At 58.6% G+C, this 18,521-nt stretch overlaps 3 protein-coding genes across 6 annotated transcripts in view; 1 reads left to right on the top strand and 2 right to left on the bottom strand.

The window, feature by feature from the left end:
• Positions 1-646: 646 nt before the first annotated feature.
• CFL1 (cofilin 1 (non-muscle)) lies at positions 647-7,154 on the bottom strand. 4 transcript variants are annotated; one of them, XM_011942476.1, is made up of 4 exons: positions 6,989-7,154; positions 1,762-2,069; positions 1,481-1,557; positions 647-1,280 (listed from the first exon to the last, which is right to left on the bottom strand). In XM_011942476.1, exons 2-4 carry the CDS (start codon positions 2,019-2,021, stop codon positions 1,168-1,170), a joined length of 450 nt encoding a protein of 149 aa, XP_011797866.1. In that variant the 5' UTR covers positions 2,022-2,069; positions 6,989-7,154; the 3' UTR covers positions 647-1,167. The 4 variants fall into 4 exon arrangements, with proteins under 4 accessions (XP_011797866.1, XP_011797865.1, XP_011797863.1 ...); XM_011942475.1 differs by lacking the exon at positions 6,989-7,154 and adding an exon at positions 5,905-5,914; XM_011942473.1 differs by lacking the exon at positions 6,989-7,154 and adding an exon at positions 3,454-3,584.
• MUS81 (MUS81 structure-specific endonuclease subunit) lies at positions 6,156-12,446 on the top strand. The gene is made up of 16 exons (XM_011942478.1): positions 6,156-6,644; positions 6,729-6,858; positions 7,083-7,168; positions 7,680-7,778; positions 7,931-7,999; positions 8,164-8,249; positions 8,779-8,919; positions 9,124-9,216; positions 9,314-9,435; positions 9,518-9,615; positions 10,535-10,651; positions 10,754-10,849; positions 11,041-11,169; positions 11,244-11,347; positions 11,836-11,919; positions 12,011-12,446. Exons 1-16 carry the CDS (start codon positions 6,510-6,512, stop codon positions 12,075-12,077), a joined length of 1,656 nt encoding a protein of 551 aa, XP_011797868.1. The 5' UTR covers positions 6,156-6,509; the 3' UTR covers positions 12,078-12,446.
• A 7-nt stretch (positions 12,447-12,453) lies between these two features.
• Positions 12,454-18,521, bottom strand: part of EFEMP2 (EGF containing fibulin-like extracellular matrix protein 2) — a 7,286-nt gene continuing 1,218 nt past the window's right edge. The window contains exons 2-11 of the mRNA XM_011942479.1: positions 18,244-18,361; positions 17,969-18,017; positions 17,157-17,363; positions 16,536-16,658; positions 16,129-16,245; positions 15,868-15,987; positions 14,528-14,647; positions 14,313-14,439; positions 13,879-14,074; positions 12,454-13,088 (exon numbers count right to left, since the gene is read on the bottom strand). Coding sequence (XP_011797869.1) covers positions 12,927-13,088; positions 13,879-14,074; positions 14,313-14,439; positions 14,528-14,647; positions 15,868-15,987; positions 16,129-16,245; positions 16,536-16,658; positions 17,157-17,363; positions 17,969-18,017; positions 18,244-18,354 — 1,332 coding nt within the window. The 5' untranslated portion in view covers positions 18,355-18,361 and the 3' untranslated portion in view covers positions 12,454-12,926. The remainder of the gene's footprint in view (positions 13,089-13,878; positions 14,075-14,312; positions 14,440-14,527; positions 14,648-15,867; positions 15,988-16,128; positions 16,246-16,535; positions 16,659-17,156; positions 17,364-17,968; positions 18,018-18,243; positions 18,362-18,521) is intronic.

Below are 18,521 nucleotides of genomic sequence, written 5' to 3'. Positions count from 1 at the left end.
AAAGTACAGGCTGGAAACAACCCATGGCAATGCTGGCAAAAGGCTCAGGGTACCGGCAACACCCTTTTGGTTAAACATAGGGAGGCGGTGCTCAAGACACCTGGGTCTGAAGTCCTGGGCTCCACCTGGCTGGCCCCACCCTGAAAGGACTCCAGCCACATCTAGAGAAGGTCAAAGGCTCAACTTGGGCTGACTCACAGCAACCACTGAACCTGACCCTCATAAACCTGAGTCAGCCATGCAGGGAAGACAGCAAACCAAACTGAACCTTTAAGCTACCTGTGACTAGCCTATCAGCCCACACCTAGGCAGGGACAGAAAAGACTATCAGATGGGCCTCACTGCCCATCCAGGCAAGGCTACAGAGCACCCAGTTCAGGCATAAACCACTTCCACTGTAACACCCCTGTGGCCAGCACCACTCCTTAAACAGCCAGTCCAGTGTCAATCACAGCCCCACCAACAGAATAATGGTGACCATCAGAAAGGCGTCTCAGCCAATCACTGGAGCCAGATAAGGGTGTGCAGGGACTGGTTGGGTATGGGGTACAGTTCAGAAGAGAGAGCACCATTCTCCCAGTGCACCCCCTCCCCCACCGAAGTCTCCTGGGCCCCAACCTTGAAACACACATCCCATTAATGAGCCTTTTTATTATTGTCTTTTTTTGTTTAATTGAAGGTCCCTTACTGGTCCTGCTTCCATGAGTAGCAGTGACCAGGGGAAAAGAGAGGAACCAGCCGGCACAGGGAGGGGTCATCTCCACAACATTCCATTTATACACAGAACTAAACAGACAAGCACAGAGTCACTATTACGGTTAGAAGTTGGCAGCATGGGAAGGGGGAGGACCAGGTGGGGAATGGGGGTGTTGTTAAAAAAAATACAGGCTCCTCCACAACTGGGGTACCTGGGGGTAACTTGGTCTGCTTCAACCCAAGAGGAATCAGAAGATCAAAAGCAGTCTGGGAAAGCCAGAACCGTCAGGGATGGAGGGAGAAGGAAAATCCAGGGGGTGGGGGGTCTGTTTGGCAACTGGGGTGAAGGGATTGCCCTCCCCCTGCTGGGATCCCCCCAGCCCCTCCGGTCTGGCAGGAAGGGGGCAGCCTGCAACCGCTGAGGGCAGGTGTGGGGCTGCCAGATGCTCCAGGCAGGGGGCCAGAAGGGGCTCACAAAGGCTTGCCCTCCAGGGAGATGACAGCACTGCCCCCCAACTTCTCTGCCAGGGTGCAGCGGTCCTTGACTTCCTCGTAGCAGTTTGCTTGCAATTCATGCTTGATCCCTGTAAGGAAGAAAGGGGAGCATCTGTGAGCAGTAAGCACTGGGGTGGGGGTAGTTTCTGTGGCTGGGAAGGAGCCAATCAAAGCAGATGGAAGGAACAAGCAGGCAGTGAAGGGGGCGGACCCCCTCTGGGTGCTGTTCACCCTACCCTGCAGCCAAGGTCACAGCAGAAGGGCACCCAGCACCAATGCTGGCCCTTACCTGTCAGCTTCTTCTTGATGGCATCCTTGGAACTGGCATAGATCATTTTGCTCTTAAGGGGCGCACACTCAGGGGCCCTGGACAGAAACATGAGTCAGGCAACCCGCAGCAACAGCAAAGCCATAGGTGACTTTGAGAAACCCTTAGGCTGGCAGTGAGGAGTCTTTTGTTACAACCCCCTCCCCATCCAAACCCACATCTCTGGGTTGACCAGGATCCACAGAAGTTCCCATCATGAGAAAGGGGATAGGCGACAAGAAGAAGTGCCAGAATGAGCTCACCAGAAGATAAACACCAGGTCCTCCTTCTTGCTCTCCTTGGTCTCATAGGTTGCGTCATAGAGGGCGTAGCGGCAGTCCTTGTCTGGCAGCATCTTGACAAAGGTGGCATAGGGGTCGTCGACAGTCTGGCCCACATCGCCCACCAAGATCTCCTTGCCCTCCTCCAGGATGATGTTCTTCTTGTCCTCACTCAGGCAGAAGAGCACCGCCTTCTTGCGCTTCTTCACCTCCTCTGGCGTTGAAGACTTACGCACCTTCATGTCGTTGAACACCTTGATGACACCATCAGAGACAGCCACACCGGAGGCCTAGGAGACATGCCACGTATACCTCATCGAGAAAAGGACCCTAGGGAACTGTCCCTTGTTTTCTCAGAAGATCCCAGTCTGCGTCTTGAGTGGTCACTAGTGCCCTTCCCAAGGCAAGTCACTAGTTTTCCCACCCAAGCCACTGTCAAAGAACCAGATGGGACACAACCTCAGAATGGCAGCCATGGCCTCTGATCACCTAGTTCAACAACTCCTTCCCTCATTTTATGGGACAGAAATGGAAAACTCGTGAAAAGCAGAGCCTTGACCGAAATGTGAACCCACCGGCTACTGACTCACTTGCCACTCACCGTATTTGCTCTCAGCCTTTGGATAACACTGGTGACTTAGAACTTCAGATATGGGGGACCCAAACACCTGAGCCAAGACTCCTCTTCAGAAAGAGCCAAGACCCCACAATGCTAGATGGAACCCCAAGGACACTGAACAGTTACAACAAACCCACCAGAACTGCTTAATGCAGTGTTACTACACAAACGACCCCTGTTCCCTCCTAGGGTCTTTCCCAACCAAAACAAGAATCACAACCCCCAATAAGGACCCTGCCCGACAACTCCCTTCTTCCGGGAATGGTGCTAGGCCCCAGAAGTCGCTGGTAAAAATTAACATGCCCAGAAGCCTCGAGATCTTTAAACTCAAGTGCCCAGAAGCCTCGAGATCTTTAAACTCCTACTCTGCGTCGTGCTTGGCGGTGCCCGAGCCAGGAGAGGGGGGGCAATCCAAGGTAAATCTGGTCCCCCGAACTCCCCGGAACTGCAGAGGAAGCCGGCCACGTGATTCGGTAGCTTCCGGAGTAGGCGGGGAAAGGAGATCGGCTAGGTCTGGCCCCCTCCCCAATAGAGAACGGCGTACCCGAGAAGCAGCAGCATTTCCAGGTCCCTAACCCTACGGAATCACCTTAAAACAACGGATGTATCAGACCTATCTGCTGCAGGCAGGAGCCTGGGCACGCTACATAACCTTCGGTTTTCTCAGCCCTCGGGCTGTATACAGGGGGCGGGGTGGTTTCCGGGCGGTGCCCGACTGGGTCACTTCCCTAAACTCGGCTCCACCCTCAGGCCCATCCGGGAAGGCCCGGCTGGCCCAGGGCTTCGGCATCCGCGGCCGGGCCTGAGCGTGCGCGCACGCGCCGGCAGACAGCGCCGTTCCAGCCCTCGCCCAATGCTCGGGTGAGAACGCAGCTCGTTAGATGTGCTCCCAAAGGCGCCGCAGTCTCTGCGATGCCCCCTCCAAGCCTTGCGGTGCAAGGCCCTAATCGCAGGCACCCACGCCCCAACCGGGACTCCGTCTTCCCAGCATCACCCCTCGCCGCGCCAGCCCCTCCCGGGCGCAGGCATCCCTGCCACCTGCTCCCGAGACGGACCCGGCTGCCGAGGGAGGGTGACGCGCAGACAGGAACAGCCTTGGGTGGGGCGCGCGCGCCGAGACCTCTCGCGCGCTTTTCCCTTGCCGCCCCCAGGCCGGGTTTACGCCGCGTGCTGCGGTCGAGAGCGCGCCCCTAAGAAACGCACGACGCCGGTCATTCCGCGAGGGGCGCGCCAGCGCGCGCCCCAGACCCCTCCCCCCGCGGCCGGTTTCCGCGCGGGCGCACCAGCGGGTGGGGGAAGGGAGCCCAGGGGGCGCGCGAGCGACGTCCAGACCGGCCCTCCCCGGCGCCCACGGGCGCGCACGCGCATTCCGGCACCGCCCGCCCCTCCGTGCGAGACCCTCATCCCGCCAGGGGCGCTGGGGGAGGGGGTGCGTTCATCGCTCCCCCGTCGCCTCCCCCGCGCAGGCGACCGACCCGCAGCCGCCTCCCTCGGGCGTCGTGGCCTGCAGCTCACCATGTTTCCGGAAACGAAAAGGAGCGGGCACCGAGAGCCGCAGTAGACAAGAGCGCTGCAGACGCTGCCGGGACCCGACTGAACGCGGCCTCTCCCGGCCCCTTCCGTTTAGTAGGAGCCGCACAATGAGGGGCGGGGCGGGCTTCCGGCGCTCCCTCCGCGGGCCGACGGGAAATGGAGTCCGCGGACCCTGCGCCGCCGCCTCGCTCGCTGGGTAACGGAGTCTTCCCGCCGGCCAGGCTGGAGCTGCAGTGCATGCGGGGAAATGTAGGCCCGGGCTCCAGGCGGCACCGCACCGCTCAGCGCGAGCCCATTGGTCCAACTTCCCAGGAACCGCTCTGAACCCGGCGAGCTGGTGCTCAGTAAAATGACCCGAAAACGATCGCGACTAAGCGGCTCTTTATCCCGCAGCAAAACGGCTTTCTTAAGACCCATCTGGTATTATCTGGATCCGTTGGCCTGAAATTCTTGAGTGAGGTTAGGGTTTTGCTTTTCTGAATCGAAGCAACTATTGATTAGCCTGGAATCCCGACCTAAAGCAAAGAAAATCACAAGCCACTCTCGTCTCCTGAAAAAAAAAGGCGATGTGCAACGTCAGTAAAATAAGAATAGGAGGAAAAGGCACAGGGGAAAGGTACAAGCAAATCTCTGAGAGCTTTGTGCTTGTTTAAAGATGTTTGGCAAAGTCATGAGGCGATAAAGGGTAAAGACGAGGCTTTGTGCATTCAATTCAAAGCTTCTTTACGTGCCTTTTACGTGCCAGTGAGAAAAAAATGGATATTAAGCCAGACTTGCACCCAGCTCTCGAGTTGATAGCCAGGTACCTGGTTATTCTAACACCTGAAAAACTGAGACAAGATCTATGGTAGTATATGCCTTTAAAAAAAGAAACGAGCGGGGGACTCCGGGATGATTTTGTTGTCCTAGAACAGTGACCACAGCCTTACACACTGCAGGAAGAGAAGACTGGGTCGCAAACAAGCCAGAGGCAAACCCAGAAAGGGAACTGAGAACTCTAATCCTATAAACGGAATTAAGGGTGTAAACAGAGAGCGATCCAGGGAGTGGAGTACCTTGCAGAGCATGCCGGGGGTTGTAGTCGGGGACATTCCACTGCACCACCCCCGCCCGGGCTCCCGGCACTCCAGGTGGAGACAGCAGCTTGACCCCCGCCTCACGCAAGCGGCCCTGCATGAAGAGGCTAGCGCCCCCTTTTCCGAGCCTTAGAGTTTCCAAGAGCAACGGGGAGAGGGAGGGGGCTTCGCAGTTACCCTGAAGACGCGCTCCCGCCCGCCCCCAGCCGCGGGATGCCCTAGATGTCCTTATTAGGACATGAGACTCGAGGGGGCGGGGTCAGCCCGACAGCCGGCTTCAGGCTCCTTATAAGGCCGCGGCGGGCAGGAGGCGGGAGCCGGAGCCCATTGGTCCAATTTAGCCCGGGTGGGGCTACTGCGCCGTGGGCTAGGCACAGTCCTGAGGGGCGGGCCTGGAGCTCCGGCGCCCACCTTTCCCTTCCTCGCAGACTGGAGACCTGCGTCTCGCGACTTCCGGTATAGCAGCTAGATGCCGGGTGCTGCTTCGAACCCTGGCGGGTCGCCTGTGTCCAACTCAGTTATACGTGTCCTTGAGGCTTCTCAGGTTGAAACCCTTTGTAGGGTTTCCATCTTCAACCTCCCTGAGGGTCTCCCACTTCCGATTAGCCACAAAAATGACGAACTGTTCTCCTCTCTACCTGTGTCTGGGCTTCTTAACCCGCAGCCTGCTCCTCCGCCCCCGAACCCAATCACGTGCCCATCTCAGGCCTCCCCAACTGCCAGGGTGCCCAAGCACCTCTTACTTACAGTCCTCCTTCCTCTAGGCCTCTGACCCCCGACCTTCCGAGTCCTAGTTTAGGCCTTCTCGGCACGTCCCCGACTTCCTCTCTACCATACACTCTTTGCCCTGTATCCCGGGGATGAGGATGACCATTTCCTCCAAGGATCCTGCCTTACCTTTGTGTCCTCATCCCCAGCACCCATTTCTGGGTGTCCTTCCCACCAATATGTTTGCACCCGTTTGTCTCCCAGCCCTCGCCTCTCCTGGACTCTTTTCAAGACCAGTCTCCATCTCCAGCCTCCTTCAAGCTTGAGGCTGAAACTGCCAGTCTTAGAGAGACTTAGAGCGGCCAAGTTCAGGTTAGTCCGTTAAGCACCGCCCAGCCAGTCCTCCCTGTCACAGGGGGCGCTGTCCGCCTTCCTCTCGCCTACACAAAGATGAGCCCGCTCTCGAATCTGGGGTGACAGGAAGGAGCCGGTCCAGGCTCCGGGGGCTGGGATTGGGTGCGTCCCAAAGGCTGGCTGGAGTGGGGCGGAGGGGAAAGATCGTTTAGAGACAGCGCCCCTCACCAACCACTTAGAGCAGCTCAGGGGCGGGAGTGTGGCAGGCTCTCCTCTCGTTAGTGCCCCGTGTGTTTGGGGCCCCGTGATCTCAGCGGTCCTGCCCTCGGCCTCCCCCTTGCCCCGCCCCGCCCCGGGCCAGGTGTTCGAATCCCCACTCCAGAACTGGCGGCGTCCCAGTCCCGCGGGCGTGGGGCGCCGGAGGACCCGCCCTCGGGTTGATGGCGGCCCCTGTCCGCCTGGGCCGGAAGCGCCCGCTGCCTGCCTGTCCCAATCCGCTCTTCGTTCGCTGGCTGACCGAGTGGCGGGACGAGGCGACCCGCAGCGGGCGCCCCACACGCTTCGTGTTTCAGAAGGTGGGTCCTGGCGTGGCCCGATGAGAAAAGCTGCTGGCCAGGTCAGGCCTGCCCTGACCGGGTACCCTACCCCTGCCCGGCCAGGCGCTGCGGTCCCTCCGACGGTACCCACTGCCGCTGCGCAGCGGTAAGGAAGCTAAGATCCTACAGCACTTCGGAGACGGGCTCTGCCGGATGCTGGACGAGCGGCTGCAGCGGCACCGAACATCGGGCAGTGAGCCCCTGCCTCCCCCAGGTGCAGCTTCCGTACTTACCTGGAGGCCCTTGGCTTTAAGCTCCCCACTCCTGTCCAAGTTGCCGTTCGGCCTCGGTCTAGTGGCTGGTCCTCCCTGAGCCTCCCTCACCGGTTTCACTTATCATCTGAGCAGGTTGCATCCCAGACCCTCGCAGCTGCCGGATTCCGTGGAGTGTGGAGTTGACTCTCTTCTGCTCCCACAGGTGACCATGCCCCGGGCTCGCCATCTGGAGAGAACAGTCCAGCCCCGCAGGGGCGACCTGCGGAAGTCCAGGACTCTTCCATGCCAGTGAGGAAGGGGCAAGGGGAGCGGAAGGCAAAGTGGGAGTGCGGGAGTATGATTTTCTGGCTTGGGGGATTTGGCAAGCCTGAGTCCATATCTCACCAGTGATGCCTGGCCTTGAGCAAATGACTTACTCTCTTTTTGACTTAGTATTTTAATCTGTGAATAGGAATATTGGTAACAGCCAATGAGAGAATTCCATGATCAAGCTACTTAGGGAGCCCAGCTCAGTTAGTTAGGGGGTCAGCATTATTGAGTTTTCTTGTCTAATCACACCTGTTCTGCAGTGCGTGGTAGAACTGAGGCCAGGCTGGGCAGACACCCCCACCCGCTGCCCAGAAACTGCCTGCTGTCTCATCCCACATTTGCAGTGGGCCATCCCATCACCTGGCCCATTTTACAGAGAAGGAAACTGAGAGATAACTGAGTGACTTACCCAGGGCCACAAAGCCTGCTGGGGACTTATTCAAAGATGACTGGCTGGCTTTCACATTCAGAGCTCCTCTGTACCTTTCAGGTTCCTGCCCAGTCCAAAGCGGGAGGGTCTGGCAACTACTGGCCAGCTCGGCACTCAGGAGCCCGAGTGATACTGCTGATGCTCTACCGAGAGCACCTGGTGAGCACTGGGCGGAACCATGGCAGTGGGGTGGGAGGTTCCCAGAGGTGCCTGGCCCTGGCCAGGCAGGCAAAGATTATCCCAGCCACCTGAGCGGGATGAGGAGGGGCCCTGGTACTGAGCCTACCCTGTCTCTTCTACCTTGGTTTCAGAATCCTAATGGCTACCACTTCTTAACCAAGGAGGAGCTGCTGCAGAGGTGTGCTCAGAAGGCCCCCAGGGTGAGCACAGGGATCGGGGAGGACAGGCCCAAGTGGCTCTGGAGCCCACCAAAGACTGCCTTTTCTTGCAGTGGGCCTGTGTGCGGCCCGTGGCTGGGGACACAGGGAACATGGACTTGTGGTGGTAGCAGGTGCTCTCTGACGGTCTCTTTTCTGATCCACAGGTAGCCCCTGGGAGTGCTCGACCCTGGCCAGCCCTCCGCTCCCTCCTCCACAGGAACCTGGTCCTCAGGACACACCAGCCAGCCAGGTGGGGCCAACTGCAGGAGATACAGGAAAGCACACGTGAACTTCTTAGTGGGGCCTTAGAGTCACTCAACAACTCCCAGAGTTGATGCTGTTGAGGTTGGGGGCCTTTCCTCAGGAGCCCCCACTGTTGGAGTCCCTGGAGGGTGTGAAACCGCAGGAGCGGGGGCGGGAGGGTGCCGTGGTTATTGGAGGAGTAGAAAGCCTTTTCAGAGAAGATAGCATTTGACATGTTTTAGGATTTGGCAGGTGGAGAGTCAGGATAAGTATTCTGAGGAGGAGGAAACAGCATTAGTGAAGATAGGAGGAAGGAAATTGTCTGAGACACACTTCTTGCAGACCTGAGAATGGCGTTGAGCAGGTCCAAGGAACTGCTCTAAGAGCCAAGAAGACCAGGAGGAGCAGGAGCCACTGGGGTCATTTGTGCAGGGCGCCAAGGGGGCGGTGAGGCCAGCCCAGCTGGGGGCAGGCAGGAGAGCCTGCCAGGAATGAGTGAAGAAGGGAGAGCTGTATTTTTCCCCTCTGCCTCCCAGGTACTCACTGACCCCAGAGGGCCTGGAGCTGGCCCAGAAGTTAGCCGAGTCAGAAGGCCTGAGCTTGCTGAATGTGGGCATCGGGCCTAAGGAGCCCCCTGGGGAGGAGACAGCAGTGCCAGGAGCAGCTTCAGCAGAGCTGTGAGGAGGAGGGCGGAGGAGGGGGGAAAACAGGGAGGTGGGGATGGGAAATGAGGCCAAAACCCCACCTCTATCCATCACCTATAGCTGAGCTGTGGCTGCCTCCCTACTGTAGGTGGGTGGTGGGTGTCGGGTGGCATGGGTGTGGGGCAACTGCCCTAGCACAAGGGGTTCTGGCCTCACATACCGATACCCCCCACTTAGTGCCAGCGAAGCAGGGTTCCAGCAGCCACGACTGGAGCTGAGGCCTGGAGAGTACAGGGTGCTGTTGTGTGTGGACATTGGCGAGACCCGGGGGTGAGTGAGGTGGGGAGAAATGAGGTAGACGATCGGAGGAGGCTGGGGGGTAGGCACTGCCCTACCCTGATCTAGGCTTCCCTCCTTGCCACTCCAGGGGCGGGCACAGGCCGGAGCTGCTCCGAGAGCTACAGCGGCTGCACGTGACCCACACAGTGCGCAAGCTGCACGTTGGGGATTTTGTATGGGTGGCACAGGAAACCAATCCTAGAGACCCAGGTGAAGGGCTGTGGACAGGCTGGCGCCAGGGGCAGGGCCTGGTGGGTGGGGGATCACAAGCTAACGGCTGGCTTGTCAGCAGCGAGCCCTGGGGAGTTGGTACTGGACCACATTGTAGAGCGCAAGCGGCTGGATGACCTTTGCAGCAGCATCATTGACGGCCGCTTCCGGGAGCAGAAGGTAATTTTGCTGGCTTTGCCAGGCTTCCCTGACTGCTCTGAGGCCCCCTTTTCAGCCCAGAGCAATCCAGGGGCACTTCTGGCAGCCTCCTTGAGGCAGAGCACTTTGGAATCCAGCCACATCCAACCTGTGGTTGCTCCAGGATCAGACCCCCACAGGCCTGTCCAGGCGCACAGTAGGAAGCCAGGTACCTGCATTTTTGGGCTGAACTCAGGAGCATATTAAAGATCTTTTGGGGCTGGGCGCGGTGGCTCAAGCCTGTAATCCCAGCACTTTGGGAGGCCGAGACGAGCGGATCATGAGGTCAGGAGATCGAGACCATCCTGGCTAACACAGTGAAACCCCGTCTCTACTAAAAAATACAAAAAACTAGCCGGGCGAGGTGGCGGGTGCCTGTAGTCCCAGCTACTCGGGAGGCTGAGGCAGGAGAATGGCGGGAACCCGGGAGGTGGAGCTTGCAGTGAGCTGAGATCTGGCCACTGCACTCCAGCCTGGGCGGCAGAGCGAGACTCCGTCTCAAAAAAAAAGAAAATAAAAAAAATTTAAAAAAAAAAGACCTCTTGGGTACCAAGCCCCTGCAGTCTTGGATAAACAAGGCTTAAACCTCCAGGATTGGAAATACAGAGGCTGTACGTTGGTACTTGCTGCCGGGTGGACCCCTAGTCACAGAGGCCATGTAGCGGTCCAGAGGAGGCTTGAAGGATGGGCAGTGTTGAGAGATGGAGGAAGGGCTTTCTAGACAAGAGTATCAGCATGAGCAAAGCTGCGGAGGCCCCTCTGAGGCAGGTGGAGAGACTAGGGAGGATGCAGAGACTAACTGGTGAGAACAGGGTCATAGCACCATTTTGAGTGTGACATCATGGACGCCCAGGCATGTGGTCATCCAGCCTGACCCTCCCTGCCCACTCTACTTCCCCAGTTCCGCCTGAAGCGTTGTGGCCTGGAGCGCCGCGTATACCTGGTGGAAGAGCATGGCTCGGTCCACAATCTCAGCCTTCCTGAGAGTACACTGCTGCAGGCTGTCACTAACACCCAGGTGAGCGGGGAGGGCAGGGCCAGGCAGGCAGGGGCCCCTGTGGTCCATGGTTCATGGTCTGGGCCGGGAACCACCTTCCCTCTCTTGGGTCCTCTTCCCCAGGTCATTGATGGCTTTTTTGTGAAGCGCACAGCAGACATTAAGGAGTCAGCTGCCTATCTGGCCCTCTTGACGCGGGGCTTGCAGAGACTCTACCAGGTGAGCAGAGGCCCCTGTCCCAGTGTCGGGACACAGCCCACAAGGAATTCACCCTGCCTGGGCCCTGTGCATCCCCAAAAGAAGCAAGGTGGGTGAGATTTCTCAGGCTGGCCCCCCGAGGCTGACCGGGCAGGGGTGGCTGGAGTTGTCCCTTCGAGCTCCAGCCTGGCCTCAGTCCCTTCTTCCCTCAGGGCCACACCCTACGCAGCCGCCCCTGGGGAACCCCTGGGAACCCTGAATCAGGGGCCATGCCCTCTCCAAACCCTCTCTGCTCACTCCTCACCTTCAGTGACTTCAACACAGGAGCCATCAAAAATAAGGTACTGTCTCTGCCCAGCTTCTCGGACGTGGCCTGGCCCAGACCCCCACTGATCCAGCCCTTCCCCAAACCCAGGCCCAGTCGGTGCGAGAAGTGTTTGCCCGGCAGCTGATGCAGGTGCGCGGAGTGAGTGGGGAGAAAGCAGCAGCCCTGGTGGATCGATACAGCACCCCTGCCAGGTAGGCCCTAGAGGGCCCTTAGGTGTCCTTAGCCCCTGCCCTCCGTGCATGGAATTCACCTTAATCCATGCTTCGTGGAGGGGGCTTGGCCTTGTGTGGGCTGTGCAGACCAGAGATGGACAGATCCCAGGGTGCTCGTGGAGGTCAAGGGGGGAGGAAGCCAGCAGACCCACACAGTGTCCCAGGCAGTGGAGGCCACAGGAGGGAGGGAGACGTCCCACCTGGTGGCGAAGAGGCTTCCTGGAGAAGGGAGCTGAGCCATTAAGGGGAGTGAGGGTGATGGTTTGGAGCCTTTGCTGGTTTTGCCCCAGGGTTCCCACAGGGAAGGAGGACAGCCAGGCTGGCCTGGGGCCTTGAGTGCCAGGCTCAGGAAGTGGGGCAGTGTCCCAACTCTTCTATCCCATGCTGACCTCTCTGCGTGGCCCCTGATGGTGCTGGCCCAGAGTGGGCCACTGTCAGCCTCAGAAACTCAAGCCCCTGCCCCCTAGCCTCCTGGCCGCCTATGATGCCTGTGCCACCCCCAAGGAACAAGAGACACTGCTAAGCACCATCAAGTGTGGGCGTCTACAGAGGTGAGGGCAAGAGACGGAACCTGGAGGGAGTGGTGGGGACTGAGGCTGCCCTAGGCCCAGGGCGTGACCCTCGCTGCCTCTCTTCCTGCAGGAATCTGGGGCCTGCTCTGAGCAGGACCTTATCCCAGCTCTACTGCAGCTACAGCCCCCTGACCTGAGCTTATGCGGTGAAACAGCCCCCGGCCCCCATCTGTCCCCCGACGCAGGCTAGCCAGCCTTTTAACAACATCTTTTGGGGTAAAATTAGAATCTAAGTGTTTGCAGCCATATGTGTTATGTAGAAGATGCCTGGCCCTGGGGACCTTGTGAAATACGCAAGAACCAGTGGTTTTTAAACAAAGCTGCTTAGGACCTGGGATTCCCTGGTCAGGGAGATGGAGTCAGTGGGGCACTGCAGCTTTGAATCGATTTTATGTCATCAGTTGGTCCTCATCAAATAAAACTTCCTTAGGAGTGCAGAGGGCTCATTGGGAAAATAAAAATAATAAAAATAAATAAAACTTCCTAAAAGAAAAGCTTGAAAACCACTAACAGTCCAGTTGCCTCTTTTTATAGAAAAACAGGCCCAGGGAACTACTAGGGCTTTATCCAAATGTACAGTTTGAGGCAGAGTTAGGACTAGAACCCAGGGCCTCCTGGCGCTCTCCAGAGTAGAGTTTCTTAGGACCCTGCAAGCCAGCCAAGTCCAAATCTCTGGGCCAGGGCCTGGAGTCCGCCCTCCTCGTTACCTCCTCTCCTCTCAGGGTGGCTGAAGCTCATGGTACAGAGCTCCCAGCTCCTGTCAATGGGAACCCCTGGGCCTGAGCATACAGAGACCTCCATTTAGGTGAACTTGGCCTGCCCCCCCAAGTCCCACCCTGCCCCAGCCTGAGGCTTGCTGCAGTGTGACCCGCCCACCTCAGCCACCAGGACTCCTTCTTTCTCCCTTTATTGCCTTTCTCATTCTGCCCCTCATAACAGGCTCCTCAGCTAGGGTAGCTGCAGGGAGGGTGGCTCCCTCCTGCTCCTCAGAAGGTGTAGGCCCCCACAAAGACGGTGAGCCTCAGTACAGAGCTGGCCCGGTAGCTCATGAGGGAATTCATGGTGACCATCTCCAGGTCCAGCACGTACTCCCGGGGGCCTGTCACCGGCCGGGCGAGGACCAGCATGGCGCTGACGTTGTTGATTTGCTGCAGGGCAGTGGGTGGAGGGATATATGTTGTGTCAGCCTGTGTGCTAGGCCCCTGCCCCAGTGTCACCTCCCTGCCCCGTGGCGGCTGTGAGGTGGAGGGACAGCCCTGGCCAGGCTGTGACCCCAGACTCTCATCCAGCTCTTTGACACCCTCAACGTCTCTCCTCCCCAACCCAGGCTCCTGCCTTCAGAAATCTCCTGCTGGGGCTCTTCCCACCCTTTCCAGCTCCTTCTGTCTGACCCAGGCTAACTGATGATTCAAGGTCACCATGTGGCTCTTGGGAGTGGTGGGACCTTTGGTGACCTAAAGTGAGCAGACTCCCTTCAGAGCATTCAGTTTCAAAATGAAAGAGAAGCACTGGTTCTAGACAAACCCCTTCTCCTGGTGAGACTCATGCATGCCACTGCCACTCACTGTGAGCAGCTCACTGTGAGCCACCCCTGGCCCCCTCCCACGTAACATCCACCAGCAAGGAGTGGACTTTCTGACCCCAGGCCCCTGCACACGCCATTCCCTTGGTTTGTGGGTGAGATTGAGATCAGATATGGAAAACCTGTACCGGGACTCAAACTCCCGTGTCCGAGTGCTTCGTTAGAATTGCATTTAACCGTCTGTCCTTTGCACCATGGGAATTTAGAATACCCCTGTCGTCCTACAGAAATCCCGCCTCCGGGGGTGGGGCTTTGGGGAGGGGAGGGGCATAGCAGCCTGGCCGAGTTCCCCCTTAAGGCGTCCTGGAGTTCAGTTTTAGATTGTGCATGTCAGTTGAGGGTTGCAGAAACCTTACCCTAATGTAGAAGTCTCCCTGCGAGTTTCCGGCACGGATCTGAAAGGCATTGTAGGCACCGGGGTAGACAGACGTCGCCTGGATCTGGAACACGTCAGCGGGCACGCTCCGCTCCGAGGTGATGGTCATGTAGCGGTGCACAATGGATGAAGGCTGCTCTCGACACAGAGGGTTGGAGGCTGGGCAGAGGCAGCGGCTAGAGACCCCGAGGTGGGGGACATGAATGAGCTCCTTGCCTGTCCCCCCAATTTCTCCTACCCTACAAAGGAAGGGAATTCCAAAAGGACCCTCCCACCCCTGTGACTGGTTGTCATGAAGGACTATGATTCCCATCAGCCCTCAGGGGCACTCACTTGTTCGAATAGATGCCAGTCAGCCCCAAAGCCCCCTGGGAGACGTAGTTTCTCTTGGGGCCTGGCATCAAATTGACTCACTTGTCAGAGACCTGGACGTAGGGCTCCACACAGCGGTTGGTGTCCACGCAGCGATAGCCCCCATGGAAGTTGACACAGGTTTGGGCCTCGGAGCACTGGTGCGCACCAGACTCACACTCGTCAATGTCTGTGCCAGGGGAGAGGGGCTAGAATCGGGGGCGTCAGGCTGCCAGCTCCTGACACCATCCTGCCCATTCTACCCGGGCAACCTGTACCTTGGCAGAGGCGTGTGGCCAGCAGCTGGTACCCTTGTGGGCAGTGGCAGGAGAAACGGCCTGGCTCGTTGACACAGCGGTACTGGCAGAGGTAGCTGGAGTAGCTACACTCATCAATATCTGAGGAAGCATGGGGATGGGGACCCCGGGTCAAGGGCAGTCTTCACCATTCAGTCCCACAAACATTTCCTAAGAAGGCCCAGCCCTGTGTTAGGAATGTAGGAAGACAGGGGGATGAGACAAGCCACAAGCTCAGCCGGGAGATGGAGGGTTCAAACAAAGTTCTGCCCAGGCTGCCCCAGCTCAGACTTCTCTCTGCCCAGAACTGGAAGAAACACTGAATAAAGTTAGTGGGAATCTAGAGGCTTGGGTGTGAGTCCCACTGGCTGATTTAGGGGAATCTTATTTTCCCAATCAGTAAAATGAGTGTGTTAGACTAGATGAGTCTCATGGGTCTGCCCTGTGCTGTAACCTGCCCAATTCCTGCAACCCACAGTCAGCCCGAGCACCCAGCGGTCACCTCCAGCTAACTGAGCTTCACAGGCAGACCATTTCCCTTCTCTTGTTCCACTCATGCTGCCAGGTAGCAGTGAGGCCTCATCCCGCAGCAAAGCATAACATAGGGGGTATGTGCCAGTTTACAGGGTGTGAGAAGTCTAGGATCGAGCCCTGGCCCCATCTCATCCTGGCTGTATGAACTCGGGCAGGTCACTTAACCTCTCTTAGCTGAATAATGAAAGTCACCATTTACCCAGGACTTTGTGCTTATTTTAATGTAATCCTCTCAACAAACCTGGAGGGAGATCTGAATGTCCTCATTTTGTAGAGGAAGGAGAAAATCATACCTCCTAGGATTCTTGAGAGGAAGGAGGCCAAGTGTGTCAGGGAACACACTACGAGGGCAGGTTCTCATTAAGTGGCAGTTAATTCACTTTAAAGCACTGCAGCTTGAGACTGGCTGGAGCCCATCTTTCACACTCTCACCTAATCCTCAACACAACCCATTATAGAAGCAGAAACAGGCTCAGAGAGAAGCGACTTGTCCTAGTGCAAAATTCAAATGCAGGTAAATGCAGGTGAGCCTGACACGTGGGACAAGTGGCACCCACATCCTCAGTCTCCCCAGTAGGCTTCACTAGGGACCTAGCTGCCTCTTCTTATGCCTTCCCCACTGGTCTGGGAGTGCTCCACAGCCAGCCGGGGTGGAGTACCGAGGAGGCAGCTGGCTGCACAGTGACGGGGCGCGGAGGCCTCAAATGGAGAACTGTGTGGCAGGAGGCACGGCATAGGTAGGGCCTGGGGGCTCATGGAGGAGTACGCAGCAGGGGTGGAGCTCTCACCACTGCAGGAGAAGCCATCGCGGTGCAGCTCATAGCCCTGGTGGCAGCGACACAGGAAAGTCCCATAGGAGTTGAAGCAGCGCTGCTCGCATGGGGCCCCCATATCACACTCGTTCACATCTGGGGGTGCCAGGAAAAACAGGGATGAAAGCGGAGGAGCAGCCCAGAGCCTCCGCTCTACCTGGGCTGGTCAGGAAGGGAGCGCCCCCACCTCACACCTCCCTGCCCAGGACCCAGGAGCCTGGCCCGGCCCAGCCTCACCCACACAGGAGCGGTTGTTAGGCCCCAGCTGGAAGCCCGGCTCGCACTGGCAACGGAAGGAGCCAGGCAGGTTCACGCAGCGATGCTGGCAGTAGCGGTAGCGGCACTCATCTATGTCTGGGATACAGGCAGGAGAAGGAGGGCGGAGGGCAGAGGGCAGGTGGGCTCGAGCCAGCTGGGACTCAAGGCTTAACCACCCATAATCCTGCCTGTGTCCGGGGAGCTGAATTGGGCAGGGTCAGCCAGGACACTTCCCAAACACACCCCCATACAGTCCTCTGTGTCTGATGACAGGAGGGTGAGGTGGCAGGGGCTGGAGGTGAAGCATGGGTTGAATGGGGGTCAGGTGCTAGGGCAAGGGCCAGACCAGGGACACAGAGCCTAGAGAAGCTGCTCCCTGGACTCACCCACACACTCGGGCCCGATCTTGCGGTAACCATCAGGACAGGTGCACTGATAGGAGCCAGGCAAGTTATGGCAGTCCTGGCTGGGGCGACAGTCGTGCAGGGCCTGGGCACACTCGTCCACATCTGCGAGAGACACCACTCAGCCCCTGCCTGGGATCCCGCACACCACCCAACATGACACATAGATCCAACACTTGAATTCAGTTCTCTCAACAGCACACGTAAGAGTTCACCAGCCTGGAGCCAACAGGAAAGGCACCCCTAACCTCTAAAACCGCATGTTGGGGGTTGCATAGGAAATAAGGTCTTGTCCACACACCCCCAGAAGCACTGATTCCTGGACTCTCCTTCCTCCAAGGCCTGTGGCTCCCAGGGGACAGACACTGGAAGGCAGAGTTCCTGCAGTGTCTCTGCAGCAACCAAGGGGAGGGGCCCGGAGCTGGCTGGAGCAGTGGCACACAAGCTGGGGCCACCTGTGGCAGGTCGCAAACAACATGAGTGTCTGGATGAGGGTGTGGACGTCACCAGCGGCCCTTTTGAGCCGGGAAGGAACATGAGGTCTGAGTTTAAGACGCTTGGTGAGGGGACTGGAAGCCAGGCACCAGAGCAGTCCCCACTCACCCACACAGCTCTCCTGATCGTCGGGCTCATAGCCTGGTGGGCAGGGGTTGGGGTGTTGAGCGGGAGGCACTGGTGGCGGGGGTCCCTCGCCATGTAGGTCGTTGATGACGGCAGCGGAGCGGGGCAGGCACAAGTAGCCCCCGTAGTGGTTGATGCACTTCATTTCTCCCTTGCAGGCCTCAGGGATGGTCAGACACTCGTTGACATCTGCAGAGAGGGGCCTGCTGGGCACAGCCAGTCTCCTGGGCTGGCCCTGGAGGGAGCGGAGCAGGAGCCCAGCTCGGCCTTCTCCGAGATGTGTGGCCCCAGCAAAGCCTTCCCACTCTGCTCAACAAGCTAAGTCTGCCTGCCCAGGACCCCTCCCCAGGGCTGGTCAAGGCTGGAGGTGGGGCAGCTGTTCCCACTGTTGCCCTCATTCTTGGCCTGCAAGTGGGTCTCTGTCCCTCCCCACAGCCCTAGCCCTAGCTCAGCTCAAGAGCGGGGGCCTCTTTACCCACCCCTAGGGACACTGCCCTCCCAGGTTGTGATGAGACAAAGAGCTGGGACAGGAGAGTGGTTCAGAGAAAGCGTATAGGATCCAGCTCTTCTGAGGGGTAGGGGCAAGGTTTCCTGGGTTTCGGGGAGAGGGCGAGGCCACCCCTAGCTGAACTGGCCTCCAGAGAACCAGAGCTGGCCTCGGTGTAGCAGAGCTGGGCACAGGACGAGCTGCTGGGCTCCCATGGCAGCTCTCGGATGTGGGGCTGTCCCTTGGAAAGCAGCTATCAACCCCTTTCTGGGTTCCTGGGGCTGTTTGGTCCCCCAGGCACACACACCCCGGCAGTGCTGGCTGTCTGGGTCCCACTCATAGCCATCTGTGCATTCCTGGAAGGGAACCAGAAGTGGCCAGTGGTCACCCTAAGATCTCCTCCAACTGACCAGGCCAAGACTAGGGCCTGAGCCTGGCCACCCTCCAGCCTGCTCCAAACAAGGGCCCCCAGCCCTCCACCAGCCAGGGGGAGGAGACTTCCCTGGCAGCAGCCACCCCGGGGTCCCAGGCTCTTCCTCCCTACCCTTCCCATCCCAGGCCAGCGGCCCTCACTGTCCCCACCGTGTAGCTGTCGGGCTCTTCGGAATCCTGAGGAGAAGCTGATCCCAAGAGCAACAGCAGCAGCGCCCAGAGCAGTAGAGACCCGGGTAGGCAGGAGGCACAGGGGAGCATCCTGGGGCTGCGAGATGGTGGACACCGGTCAAGGGCCTCTGCCGCGGCACCCCACTCCCTGTGCCGGGAGTCCGAACCCAGCCCCCGCCACTGCCCGCTCAGCAACGTGCTTGGGTCTCGGGGCCTCCCAGGGCTGGGGGCCGACTCCTCACAGGCCCAGGTCCCAG

This window comes from Colobus angolensis, unplaced genomic scaffold (assembly GCF_000951035.1).
Source record: "Colobus angolensis palliatus isolate OR3802 unplaced genomic scaffold, Cang.pa_1.0 Scaffold21, whole genome shotgun sequence".
Taxonomy (NCBI): domain Eukaryota; kingdom Metazoa; phylum Chordata; class Mammalia; order Primates; family Cercopithecidae; genus Colobus; species Colobus angolensis.
Note: the sequence above shows the minus strand (reverse complement) of the source record. Positions and strands in the feature narration are given on the sequence as shown.

What these genes read in the sequence shown, in the direction of transcription:
- CFL1 (XM_011942476.1), bottom strand. Translation starts at nt 2,021, where the DNA reads ATGAAGGTGCGTAAGTCTTCAACGCCAGAGGAGGTGAAGAAGCGCAAG. An exon ending in GACCTGGTGTTTATCTTCTG is followed by an intron (nt 1,558 to 1,761) that starts GTGAGCTCATTC and finishes GTTTCTGTCCAG; the next exon opens with GGCCCCTGAGTGTGCGCCCC. An exon ending in CATCAAGAAGAAGCTGACAG is followed by an intron (nt 1,281 to 1,480) that starts GTAAGGGCCAGC and finishes TCTTCCTTACAG; the next exon opens with GGATCAAGCATGAATTGCAA.
- MUS81 (XM_011942478.1), top strand. Translation starts at nt 6,510, where the DNA reads ATGGCGGCCCCTGTCCGCCTGGGCCGGAAGCGCCCGCTGCCTGCCTGT. An exon ending in GTGCTCAGAAGGCCCCCAGG is followed by an intron (nt 8,000 to 8,163) that starts GTGAGCACAGGG and finishes TCTGATCCACAG; the next exon opens with GTAGCCCCTGGGAGTGCTCG. An exon ending in GCCGCTTCCGGGAGCAGAAG is followed by an intron (nt 9,616 to 10,534) that starts GTAATTTTGCTG and finishes CTACTTCCCCAG; the next exon opens with TTCCGCCTGAAGCGTTGTGG.